General features: G+C 37.1%; 1 protein-coding gene across 1 annotated transcript in view; it reads left to right on the forward strand.

Annotated features, from left to right (window-relative positions):
* sptbn4b (spectrin, beta, non-erythrocytic 4b) overlaps positions 1-14,530 on the forward strand; it is a gene marked incomplete at its 5' end in the record, with an annotated part of 77,229 nt that overhangs the window by 12,888 nt on the left and 49,811 nt on the right. The window contains 6 exons of the mRNA XM_079621488.1: positions 1,033-1,191; positions 1,271-1,573; positions 3,520-3,670; positions 4,984-5,854; positions 7,643-7,780; positions 12,652-13,408. Coding sequence (XP_079477614.1) covers positions 1,033-1,191; positions 1,271-1,573; positions 3,520-3,670; positions 4,984-5,854; positions 7,643-7,780; positions 12,652-13,408 — 2,379 coding nt within the window. The remainder of the gene's footprint in view (positions 1-1,032; positions 1,192-1,270; positions 1,574-3,519; positions 3,671-4,983; positions 5,855-7,642; positions 7,781-12,651; positions 13,409-14,530) is intronic.

Genomic DNA, 14,530 nt, shown 5'->3' on the forward strand with positions numbered 1-14,530 from the left:
TTTGTACCATGCCTCAGAGACAATACTATTTTGTCAAGCGGATAACATAGCAGAATCACATCTACCTTTATTTGTAGTAACAGTAATACAGCATTTTCTCCACCGTACATTATATTTTAAAATTAATTACATGCTATTTAGCATCATACGGCATCCATCTATTATTAATATGATAGTAAAAGTAAAACAGCGCTGCGTTACCCCACAATTTGAATTAGTCAGATAAAGTGAATAAAATAATGTGAATTTAAGTGATCCAACTTAACTATAACAAAGTTGAAGTTCAGGGAAGAAGGAGGCAAATGTTAAACGTAACTTTAATTGTATCTTTAATTATAAAATATGCATAAACAACAAAGCAAAAAGAGCGGCAGGGGATGACTGCTGAATATAAGCATGATAAAAACAGCAAATTAAAATGTCCCAGGCTCTCGGACCCGCAGTAATTCATACCACAGTAACGTTAATAAAACTTGAACTAGCTCCTCCATGAGTTTAGCTTTCTATCGGCTGTGGAGGCTCCCATGGTTCCACGCTCATTTACGGCATCATCAAACTACTCCTTTGTTATTGTTTTGTAAAAGCGACCTGTAGCTGCGAAACTTACATACTGTGCCTTTAATATTTTTCTGGAAACTGTCATACATTTTCTCTCTCTCTAATGAATAGAAATTTAAAAAAGAAAAGCATTTATTTGAAATTGAAATCTTTTGTAACTTTATAAATGCCTTTTTCTTCCCTTTAAATCTTGCTGAATTAAAGTATTACTTTCTTTTGTTTTACTGTATTTTAATCAAATAAATGCAGCCTTGGTGAGCATAAAAGACTTCTTCCAAAAACATCTTAATTATTTGATTTTGTATAATATTATAATTTTTTGCTAATATTATTAATGTAACTTATTGTTATATAATTGGTAGATATTCACATTTTAGATTTTTAATTCTGAACGATTGAATGAATGAATTCCAATTATTTGTCCCTGACATTGTCCCTCAGAATAATCCTTATATTTTGTTTGTCTCATGAAAGGCGTGGGAGAGACTGGAGAAGGCGGAGCACGACAGGGGCGTGGCTCTTAGAAAAGAGCTGATTCGTCAGGAAAAGCTAGAACTTCTTGCTCAACGGTTCGATCATAAGACCACCATGAGGCAGGCTTGGCTGAATGAAAACCAGCGTCTCGTCTCACAGGTGTGGAGAACGGGAGAAATAAATGTTGTGTCCTGTACAAGATGAAATTTTGACTTAATCAGAGCTGCGGTTTTCTCAGGATAACTTTGGCTATGACCTGCCAGCGGTAGAAGCTGCCATGAAGAAACACGAGGCGATCGAAGCAGACATCTTGTCATACGAGGAGCGCATCAGTGTCGTGGTGGAGCTGGCGACGGAGATGGAGCTTGAAGGATACTATGACATCCGGCGCATCTCGGCACGCATAGAAAACATCCTCGGCCAGTGGATCCTTCTGAAGGAGCTGGTGGTGGGACGTAAATCCCGTCTGGAGAAGAACCTCGCCCTGCAGAAGACCTTCCAAGAAATGGTCTACATGATCGATTGGATGGAGGAGATTCAAGTGGGTTGACTGCGTCCGTTGTATTTGATCTGTGATTAATCCCCCGTAAAACAACTAACTTTTTGGTGCTGGGCAACGATTAAAGGATAATTCCGGTATTTAACACCTTGAGTCTATATTGTAGTTTGTTTTGGATGAACAAGAGTGGTGGACAACATTTTTTTGACTGGTTCCTCTCTCGAGTTTTTGACTATAATAGAATTGGCCATGGACCCATTTAACATTGGAGTCAATGGGCATGTCCGAAAATGTCATTAAAACAGCCAATAATGTTCGTTTACAAAACTGTTAAACTCACCGAGTGGTTAGTGGTGTTCGTTGATGATTATAAACAATATATCGTCGCAATATATGATTCCAATCCGTTTATTTTGCTATAGTGGAACTATTTTTTCAGACACTTCACAACCGTGTAACTTCCGCTCAATATTTGAATCTGAAGCGTTAGCACACTCCCGACCACTTGATGGCGATAACCGATGTTTATGTCTCGCGGGACACTCACGGTCACAGTCGAGTTCAACTTTATATTGCACTGGTCAGTGGTCACGTCTTTCAATATGGTTAGAATTTGTGCGGTCAAAAACTGCGGTAAAGTTCCTAAAAAAAATATTGTTTATTTGTCTTACTCTCCCGGAGCACAGTTGCTCTGCTTGCTAGCCTTATGAGAAACGGAAGCGAGCAAAAAGACTACATCGACCAAATGTAAACAGCCCCCTTTCCGTTTCCGGTAGCGCATTTATATTAACGAGCACTCAGTCCTTCAACAGAATTCAATGGGATTTTACAAAATGACGAATAAAACACGACAGAAACTGAATTTCGCAACACTTTTTGTTTCTGGAACATCAACTAACATCACTAATCACTCGGTGAGTTGCACAGTTTTGAAAACTAATGTTAAAGGTTGTTTTAATTACATTTTCGGACATGCCCATTGACTCCAATGTTAAATGGGTCCATGGCCAATTCTTTTATAGTCAAAAACTCGAGAGAGGAACCATTGTCAAAAAAATGTTGTCCACCACTCTTGTTCATCCAAAACAAACTACAATATAGACTCAAGGTGTTAAATACCGGAATTATCCTTTAATCGCGATTAATCGCATCCAAAATAAAAGTTTGTGTTTACATGATATATGTGTGTGTATTGTGTATAATTATTTTGTATATATATAAATACACACATATGCATGTATATATTTAAGATTTTTTTTTCATTTATATATAAAATATTTATATATAATATAAATTGAATACAGGTGAAACTCGAAAAATTCGAATATCTACAAAAGTTCATTTATTTTAGTAATTCAACTTAAAAGGTGAAACTAATATATTATATAGACTCATGACATGCAAAGTGAGATATTTCAAGCCTTTATTTGTTATAATTTTGATGATTATGGCTTACAGCTTATGAAAACCTTTTCACAATATTCTAATTTTGAATTTGGGGTTTTCATAAGCTGTAAGCCATAATCATCAAAATTATAACAAATAAAGGCTTGAAATATCTCACTTTGCATGTAATGAGTCTATATAATATATTAGTTTAACCTTTTAAGGTGAATTACTGAAATAAATTAACTTTTGCACGATAATCTAATAACGATATTCAATATTCTTTTGCACGAGTTTCACCTGTAGAAATATTTTATATATAAATAACAAATATTTCTAAAATATATACGTACTTGCATGTGTGTGTATTTATATATATACAAAAGAATTATACACAGTTCACATACATGTATTATGTAAACATAAACTTTTATTTTGGATGTGATTAATCACGATTAATCGTTGCTCAGCTAGTTTTTACATCAATACAGTAAAATCTACTTCTGTTTTTATGCCACTGTCCTGTATTAAAACAAACAGCTGTTGTGAAGGTGACACAATCAAACACTTTTCTTGACCAAAGTGCTATGTTCTCTCTCCAGATTAAGCTGCTGTCTAAGGACTACGGTAAACATCTCCTTGAGGTGGAGGACATGCTCCAGAAACAAAGTTTACAGGAGGCTGACATCTCTATACAGGCAGAGAGAGTTCAAACCCTCAACACTGCCGCTCTCAAATTCACCACTGTTGAAGGTGAGTGCATCTTACAGCAGTAGCATGATGAATGTAGATTCAGAGACTCTGTCTGGGGTCAAGAAGTGATGGAAGATTGTGAAATAAAGGTTATTGGATCTGAGATGTCCAGAGACCTCAGCAGGGTAGAGTGTGTAAAATAGTTTGACATCAGGAACAAAATGCTCCACAAGAGGGCTGCTGGCTTGCTCTCTATTCCATTACACTTCTTGTGATGTGTTGTGCAATGTAATTTCTTATTTGCTCAAATTAATTGTAATATATTTCAACAAAATGTTAAGTTTTCTTTATTTGATCAAACTACAGTAAAAGTGTGAAATAGTATTACAATTTGAAATAACTGTTTTCTATTTTAACATTTTTACATTTAAATGTATGCATTTGGCAGACGCTTTTATCCAAAGCGACTTACATTGCATTTCAAGTTGCATGCACAACTATCAGTTCTTGCTTTCCCTGGGAATCGAACCCATGGCCTTGACGTTGCAAGCGCTAACGCTCTACTGTTTGAATTTTCAGCATTTTTACTCCAGTCTTCAGTGGTACATGATCCCTCAGAAATCATTCTAATATGCTGAAACATTTCTTATTATTATCCATGTTGAAAACAGTTGTGCTGCTTAATATTTTAGTGGAAACCATGATACAATGTTTTCCAAGATTCTTTAATGAATAGAAAGTTCAAAAGAACAGCATTTATTTGAAATAAAAGTATTTTGTAACATTATAAATGTCTTTAAAAGTATTATATAGCTGGAAATTATACATGTATGTATAATGTAAATCGGTAACACTTTACAATAAGGTTCATTAGTTAATGTATTAACTAACATGAACTAACCATGAGCAATACATTTGTTACTGTATTTGTTAATCTTTGTCAACGTTAGTTAATAGAAATACAGCTGTTCATTGTTAGTTCATGTTAGTTCACAGTGCATGAACTAATGTGCACAAGATTTTAATAAAGTATTAGTAAATGTTGAAATTAACATTAACAAAATAAATGCTGTATACGTGCAATTCATTATTAGTTCATGTTACCTAATGTAGTTAACTAATGTTAACTAACAAACCTTATTGTAAAGTGTTACCTGTAAATCTATAAATTCAACTCTCAGCATATGATGCAGAACATGCTGCTTGATTTGTAGTTTTCAATACTTTCTTATTGGTGCTCACAGAAAGTAATTTCCTCAAATTAGACAAAACCTCATCTATGTTAGCCAGCTAAATAACATCATCTTGGTGTCAAATGAGCATTTTGATTTCATTCAGTGAAATGCTCCCGTTCTTCTGTGTGTCTCTCTCAGGTTACCAGCCGTGTGACCCTCAGGTCATTTGTAACCGGGTCAACCACGTCAACACCTGCCTAGAAGAATTAATGCAGCTGGCTGCAAATCGGCGCTTGGAGCTGGAGGATTCACGCGAGCTATGGGCCTTTTTCCAGGAGGTGGAGGAATCGGAGGCTTGGATCCGGGAGAAAACATCCATCTTGGCCACGCAGAGCTGCGGAAAAGACCTGAGCAGCGTCCTGCGATTGCTGCAGAAGCACAAAACTTTAGCTGGAGAGCTGTTGGCGCGGCGTGCGCTACTTCAGCAGACCATGATGAAGGGCAAGGAGATCCTCACGCAGAAGAGCTTCGGCACAGCAGGAATACAAGAGAGACTAATGGAGGCCAAGGCCGAGTGGAAGAGACTGGAGGACCAGGCCACACAGAGGCTGTGTAACCTACAAGAGGCGCTGGACTTTTTTCAGTTTAGCACAGAGACGGATGATCTACTAGCTTGGCTGCAGGACACTTACCGGCTTGTTTCTAGCGAGGACTTCGGACATGATGAGTACTCTACGCAGTCTCTACTTAAAAAGCACAGGGGTGTCCGAGAGAGTATTGATAAACACCGTGTGCAAGTGGTGGGGCTTCGGAAACACATGGTTGCGTTGCCGTTGTATTATCGGGAGCTGGACGAGGTGCGAGCACGAATGTCAGAGACGGAGCAGCTCTACACAGAGGTGGCGGAAGTGGCTGTGTTGCGTCAGCAGTGGCTCCACGACGCGCTGGCTGTGTATCGCATGTTTAGTGAGGTGAACGCCTGTGAGGTGTGGATCGATGAGAAAGAGCAGTGGCTGAACAATATGGAGGTTCCCGAGAGACTAGAGGACGTGGAGGTGATCGCACACAGGTAGGAGCAGGTGTTGCTTGTCTACGTCGACCCCAAAAATATTTATGAAGGTTACTGCATTAGATAACAAACTTCTCTGAGACATTTTTACTAATCTTGCTCGTATCTTGACACTTTCAAAGTGAAATGTCCAGTGAGTGTCACCAACATGTATTCAGATATCATTAATTCAAGATTTTAAAGTATAATTCGAGAATTTATTCTGATTCAAGGGGAATCAGAATGCCAAATCCTGACTGACGAGAGGAGCTGGGGATGGAGGAGGGTAATTAGCTCCTGAGAAACGCGATTGCTGTTGATAATACTGAGGAGTTTATATATGTATACAGTGATAGACGTCGTATTCCTATAGTTAGACGTGGATCAGCTGAGAGTCACTGATGCGAGCTTGACTAACGTGACCTGCCAGAACGTAATGGGAATCTGGCAACGTTTTATGTTGTCAGTTGTTGTACGTATCTCAGCAGTTCAGAAAATAAACGAGTGACGCTAAAAGAGGAATGCTCTACCGCGTTTGAAAATAACGTATCACCTATCGTATCAGAACATTGTCCTAAATTTAAAGGGTAACTGTTTGAAAAATTTAACCTATGCTCTTTTTGTTTATCTACCCGAGTTAAACTTCCGCGTAAAATCATAATCAGAATGGAAACGCCACTTTTAAGATTGACCGTATTTTCGTTTTAGGTCTAAATGCCTTTTGAATGCGAGTGCACTTCTATGATAGCATCAAAATCGTAATTTTTAAAACGCTAAGAAGGCTCGACACAACATAAAACTGTGCTCGAAGTATCACCAGGGGCTCTACACATGAACTTGAGCATTGACTACATTGTTTATGTACACAAAGTTTACTAAAAAGAAAGGTTTTGAACAACTCACTGTAGCTGTTGTTCTTCCCGGCCGCCTGCATTTTGTCAGTCAAAAATAGTCGATCTGTATCATTTCATTATTATATGATGATCCTTTTTCAAACACAAGGTCAATATTGATTTTCACTAATGACAAAACAACAAATCGTCGGTGAATTTATATGGAACTAAGCTTTAGGAGCTTTCCATCTTTACTCTCCTCCATGTTACGTTGCATTCGGAGATCGACTACTTTTGACTGACAAAATTCCAGCCACCAAAAACACTAACTGATAAAGTGAGTCGTACAGAACCTTTCTTTTTAGTAAACTTTGTGTACACAAACAATGTAGTCAATGCTGGAGTTCATGTGTAGAGCTGCTGGTGACACTTCAAGCACAGTTTTATGTTGTGTCCTTCTTAGTGTTTTAAAAACAGCGATTTTGATGCTATCATATACGTGCCCCATGCACTCCCATTCAAAAGGCATTTTGATCTAAAAACTAAAATACGGTCAATCTTAAAAGTGGCGTTTCTATTCTGATTATGCTTTTACACGAAAGTTTAACTCGGGTAGATAAACAAAAAGAGCCTAGATTCAATTTGGCAACAGTTACCCTTTAACTGATAGTGCTAACAAAAGCAAATGTGTAATATAAAACATATTTGCTAAAGGCACCATGCGATGTTATCAGGCTTCTTCATCACAGGTGCGATGCTGTACCAGCTGAGCTGAGCTAACAAGCAAGTTTACTACGCTGGAAAAGCCATACTATGCTGGATGTGATGCAAACATCAACATGTAATAGTTTACAAATCATGCACTATGGTAAAAGTGTTCTGTGGTCATAACATAGTATTGTGCAAGGAACCTTGTGTAAATAAGTCTTTATGAATCAATCAGCCATATTTGTAAAGTAAATTATCTGCATTTTAGGTTTGAGAGCTTGGACCAGGAGATGAACAGCCTGATGGGAAGGATACTAGATGTTAATCAGATCGTCCAGCAGCTTTTAGACAGCGGTCACCCCAGTTCCACTGAAGTCAGGGGCTGTCAAGATCATTTAAACAGCAGGTAACTCCACATCTTATGTACAGTTTGTGTGACATATAACATTAGGCTCTGTATTTAATGGCAAATACAGTAGAGCAGGAAGTAAAAAATCCTTTTATTTTCTCCATAGAGATTTTCTATAAACTTTTCAAGACAGACTTAACATGAGCTTAATCTGCTTTGCCAGAGGAATAATGGGAATAAACTTTTTATTTTTTAATGTTTTAAATGTTGAATGTTTTTATTGTTTCAGCATGTTTATTAATCTCCCATTTAGTCATTGCACGCTCTAACCTTAAACCCAGATGATCGATGATGTGACTTGTTTAACATGATCAACCCAGTTATTTTTGTATGATCAACTCTGGAAGTATTCCTTGACAAAAAAATGTGCTCAATGTTAAAATTGACCGGAGTTCTCCTTTAATTGTATCATCTTTACTCTTAATTTGGCTACAGTCCTAATTTAAATATTATGCAAAAACAGAAATCGGTTATCCAGATACAGAGGCTACTTAATATGAACAAATGTAAACGCACCGTGTCCTGATTGGCTAATGATCCGATCTGCTTGATCGGATCACGGTGATCGCATGTTAATGCCAAGTGTAAACGCAGCCATAGACTCACCGGCCACTTTATTAAGTCCACCTGTCCAACTACTCGTTAATGCAAATATCTAATCGGCCAATCATATGGCAGCAACTCAATGCATTTAGGCATGTAGACATGTTCAAGACAATCTGCTGAAGTTCAAACTCAGCATCAGAATGGGGAAGAAAGGTGTTTTAAGGCTACTTTCAAACTGTCAGTCCAAATCCAATTTTGTGCATATCCGATTGAAATCCGATCAGAATTAGCTAATGTAAACAGCAAAAAATCACATGAAATGTGTTTCAAGCTTATTGAACACACAAATCGGATCTGAACAGTTGCGATACATTTTGATATTGATATAGTGTGGACATCAATAATTTTAGATCAGATTCACAAATAATTTGACTTGGACTGACAGTGTGAACGTAGCCTAAGTGACTTTAAACTTGGCATGGTTGTTGAGGCCAGACGGGCTGGTCTGAGTATTTCAGAAACTGCTGATCTACTGGGATTTTCATGCACAACTATCTCAAGAGTTCACAGATAATGGTCTGAAAAAGAGGAAATATCCAGTGAGCGGCAGTTCTTTGGGTGAAAATGTCTTGTTGATGCCAGAGGTCAGAGGAGAATGAGCAGACTGGTTTGAGCTGAATAAGCACTAGTTACAACCGCGGTCTGCAGAAGAGCATCTCTGAACGCTCAACACGTTGAACCTTGAAGCAGACGGACTACAGCCGCAGAAGACACACTGGTGCCACTCAATCTGATAGAGATCCATTGGGAAGGGATGCGCTGGAACTGGAGATTCGCATCATGGATGTGCAGCCGACAAAATCTGCTGCAACTTCGTGATGATATTATGTCAATATGGACCAGAATCTCTGAGGAATATTTACAGCACCTTGTTGAATCTCTGCCTCGAACAATTAAAGGGGTGGTTGAGTATGATTTCACTTTTCTAACTTAAGTTAGTGTGTAATGTTGCTGTTTGAGCAAAAACAACATCTACAAAGTTACAACGTTCAAAGGGAGATATTTGCTTTTAAAGAAAAGGACTACAACAAACGGCTGGTTGGAACTACACAACATTCCTCCGGGGTTAGTGACATCAGCAACCCTAAGATTTACATAAGCCCCGCCCCCTGAACACACAGTCCATGTTGAGAAGAGGAAGAGTTGTTGTAGTCAAGCACATTTGTGAGTCAGCTCAAACTTTAGCATCCATCTTTTCACATGCAATAGAAAGTCACTCTGTGTGCATCTCACAACAGTTCCTATACGAGCGATTTATAGATTATCATGACAGAATATGCTAATTGAAGATAGTTAACTCCACATCAGCAACATAAATTCATCAACTAACCATTCAGAGACGTCCTGTTGCTTCTACATGTTGTCACTTCTTCTTGAGTCTCTCCATCTTTGTTTGACTCCGTTTTAACATTAAAGGCAGAACAGTTTCTGTCATTTTAGTGTGTGTGTGTGTGTGTGTGTGAGAGGTAATCGCAGCTGCTAACACACACACACACACACATGACTCTTGAAACCCCGCCCTCTGTAGCAGCTCATTTGCATTTAAAGGGCCAGACACAAAACGGTGCGTTTTTGCAAAAGTGACAACTTTACATGCTATTTAAAAATATCTGTGGGGTATTTTGAGCTAAAACTTACACACACACACACACACACACACACACACACACACACACACACACACACACACACACACACACACACACACACACACACACACACACACACTCTCTCTGGGAACATCAGAGATTTATTTTACATCTTGTGAAAGGGCATTTTACCACCCCTTTAAGAGCTTCCTTTCTTCCGTATTTTCATATACTTTTTTTGCTTCAAAAAAAGTGTGTAATGTTGTGGTCTTGGAGCTTGTTGTTTTGGTTCATTGCTTAAAATTCTTTAAATTTAAAATATCATTGCATTTTCTATGAGGAAATGAATGGAAAAAAATACATCCATAACCAAGGCTGATAAAAAGTGGGTGGGCATAGTTGCACTCAAACCAAAAATGCACCATCCATCCATCCATTCAATTCAATTCAATTCAAGTTTATTTGTATAGCGCTTTTCACAATACACATTGTGTCCATCCATAATTAATTATTAAACATCATAATTGTCTGTTCAAATATCTCTGGCTAATTATCCAATAGCTCATTTTACTAGTCTTTCCTTATCCTGATATGTATTTGCTTTCATTTGATCCAATTTGTTTGTAACTCTGAAATGGTTTCATCCAGAAAACCCTGCAGGTTTGTGATACTGCTGTTGTTCATCACTTCTAACACACAGCTCTACATGGGCGTCTTTAGAAAATGGGCTGCTGCGTTCACAAGCTTTCACTGAAACTGGCAAGCTGTGACGTATGTGTGAAAAACTCCAGTGATCCGTTTTAGACCGACCTTGGCATAAATAGCTTTTCTCAGCGTGCTGGCATCTGCTGTGGCTGCCACACACCGGGCGCGCATGACCCGGATCAAAACAGAGCGCTGTGGGCCGTACCCAAACACAGTCACAGCTATTGTGTTCTTAAATATATAATGCCACTGTGTTTTTAAAATAATTTTCTGTTAATACGTGCGCCGTGTTTGATTTGTAATATTGTGTCTCAGACCTTGAGCTGTGGCCCACCGGTGCGCCCTTGGACCGCCGTGTGTGTGTGTGTGTGTGTGCGTGTGCGTGTGATCCATGAACTGAGAATTATTCAGACTGAGTAATGTTTTCTGGAAACAAGTTATTTTTATTATCTATCATTCAAGCCATACTCTAGATTGTGGAATAAATATAGTATGATATATATGAACTTATTGGGATGTTGGGACAAATTTTGTCTACAAAGTTATTCTGAATTAATACATTCCCTGGTGAAAAACAAGTACAGTTTAGCATACTTTTAAAACAAGTACTTATTACAAAATAATACACTTTAAAAGAATATAACTAAGTGTGAACTTAATTGCATGTTACTGACAATTGAATAAAATGTATTACAGTATTAAATGTATATTAAATGCAGTTGAACATTTTTAATGTCTATATAGTTGGTATTTTTTATTTCATTTTTAGTTTTAGTTATTCAGTCACACTTTAGATTAGGGTCAAATTCTCACTATTAACTAATTATTAACTACGACTTTTTCCTTCAATAAACTTCTAATAACGGCTTATTAATAATTAGTAAGGTAGTTGTTAAGTTTAGGTATTGGGAAGGATTAAGGGATGTACATGTGGTCATGAAGAATAAGGCATTAATATGTGCTTTAGAAGTAGTAATAAACAGCCAATATACTAGTAATATGCAGGCTAATAAGCAACTAGTTAATAGTGAGACTTGGACCTAGACTAAGTGTTAACAGTTATTATAGTACATAAACTTGGCAACAAACTGAAATAAAATAATATTTAGGGCTGTAACGATTAATCGCGATTAATCGAAATCCAAAATAAAAGTTTGTGTTTACATATTATATGTGTGTGTATTGTGTATAATTATTTTATATATATATAAATACACACACATGCATGTATATATTTGAGAATTATTTGCATTTATATACTGCATATATATTTTTATATGATTTATATTATACATAAATAGAACTATTTTATATATGAATAACACATTTTTATTAAATATATACATGCATGTGTGTGTATTTATATATACAAAATAATTATACACAATACACACACATATATTATGTAAACACAAACTTTTATATTGGATTTCGATTAATCGCGATTAATCGTTACAGCCCTAAATAATATATATATATATATATATATATATATATATATATATATATATATATATATTATATTTTAGCTTGTTGCCAAAGGATTTACATTCTCATGTAGTTTAAGTTTATGTGTATATAAATATATATATAAATAATAATAATTATTAGTATTATCATTTTATTTATTTATTTTTCAGTTAACATTTATTTTCAGTTAACATTTATTTTCAGTTAACATTTATTTTCAGTTAACATTTATTCTCATTAAGTAATGAAAATTGGAATGTTTTAAGGGTTTATTTTTAGTGAACTATAATAACCCTGCAGTGAACAATGAGTCATGAATATTTTGGGGCCATTTTCCCAGAAGAGAAGAGCACTTATGTATGAAAAAAGCTATTGTTTTCAACGTTTAGTAGGAGTGTACTAGCATATTGATGACCTGAAATGTATCAGAGATCAGTGTTTAAAGAGTCTTGATCAAACCAACAATAGGCTCAATTGTCTTCTCTTTGCTCATCACAGGTGGAACCGCATCGTCGAGCTGGTCGAGCAGAAGAAAGATCACCTGGACTCGATCCTGCGCATCCAGAACTACTTACTGGAGTGTACGGAAATCAAGTCCCAGATTCAGGACAAACGAAAAGCCATAGATGCCACGCAGTATGTGGGCAGTGACCTGGGCAGCGTCCTGGCCCTGCAGAGGCGTCTCTCCACCATGGAGGGAGCTCTGTCCGTTCTCGAGCCTAAGCTCCTTCACCTTCAGGAGGACGCGGAAGAGCTCGCCACATCACATCCCGACAAGGCCGTGGAAATCCTGGTTCCCTTCGAGGGCATCAGCGTGGAGTGGGAGGAGCTAAAGCGTACATTGCAAGGCTGTGAGGACTCTTTAACCGTCGCTGGTCGATTGCAACAGTTCATCCAAGACTTGGATTCTTTTCTCACCTGGCTGGTTCAGACTCAGACATCTGCTGCTTCCGATGAGCTTCCCAATGTTTTAGAGGACGCGGAGCGGCTGATAAACCAACACGCCGCGCTGAAGGAGGAGATCGGCAGGTATGAGGAGGACTACGAGCGCCTGCAGTCTGTGAACGAGCTCTTGGAGTCCGAGGAAGCGCCGCTGCCTCATGGAGCTCTGCAGCAGTGGCTCCACAAGCTGGATGTGGGCTGGAATAAACTTCTGGAGATGTGGGAGAGCAGGAGGGAGGTGCTGGTGCAAGCTCACATCTTCCATCTCTTCCTGAGGGACGTCAAGCAGGCTGAGGCTTTCCTCAATAACCAGGTGAAGCCCCTCACACCTCTCTATATCAGTTGCAGGTTTCCCTAAAATGTTATTTTTTAGAGTTTGCTCTTTCATAGCTGAAAAATCTGAATGGATTGAGGTCTCATTTATGCTTCATAACACAATTTTTTTAGAAACCGTGATAAAAAATTCTTTGATAGTTGAAAAGAGCATTTATTTGAAATAGAAATCTTTTGTTACAGTATGAATGTCTTTACTTTCACTTTTGATCAATTTAACGTATACTTGCTGAATAAATGTCTTCATTTCTTTTCTTTTTTGTAATCACAGTTTCTACAAAATTATTAAGTGGCAAAAACATGGATAATAGTAATTGAGCAGCAAATCAGTATATTAGAATGATTTCTGAAGGATCATGTGACATTGAAGACTGGAGTAATGATGCTGAAAATTCAGCTTTGATCTCAGGAATAAATACATTAAAACAGAAACCGGTTATTTTAATTTGTAATAAAATCCATTACTCAGTATTATGTTTCTCTATTTTTAACCAAATAAATGCAGCCTTTGTGAACTAAAAGACTTCTTTCAAAAACATTTAATAATCTGAATTATTCCAAACTTTTAAACAAATTGCTAGAAAAGTGACAGGACAGTTAAAAGTTTAGATTTATATTAAATACAGTTACATTTATTTCCCATATTTGTCTCAAATGTTTCTCATAAAATTAAATAAATACATTTTTAATAATTTAATTTATTAAAATAATGGTTCAGATTTGAAAGAATCGAATGCAAAAAAAATTTGGATCATATTGGATCATATACTTACTTTTAACTACAGAATTTTGTATCTTGGCAAACCTGAGCGCAGTTTGCGATCACAGCATAGCAAGTTTGAATATTGCCGTGTGTGCTTGAGGAAAAACTGAGGGAAAAGTCAAATGCAAAAATGGAAAAATGTGATATGCATAATAAGTGCAAAATTGGAAATAAAATCATGCATTTGCTCTCCTTTAGATCTCATAAGAAACTATTTATATATTAAAGGACTTCAGGGAAAAGAGAAGGCGTGTTCCGGCGAAACGTTCTCTGGTGCTATTTTGCAGTTTCAGAAAACAATTCTGCTTATATTTTAAGGGCGCATACTTGGCCATAATG

Source organism: Phoxinus phoxinus (genome assembly GCF_949152265.1).
Source record: "Phoxinus phoxinus genome assembly, chromosome: 8".
In the NCBI taxonomy this organism is placed as follows: domain Eukaryota; kingdom Metazoa; phylum Chordata; class Actinopteri; order Cypriniformes; family Leuciscidae; genus Phoxinus; species Phoxinus phoxinus.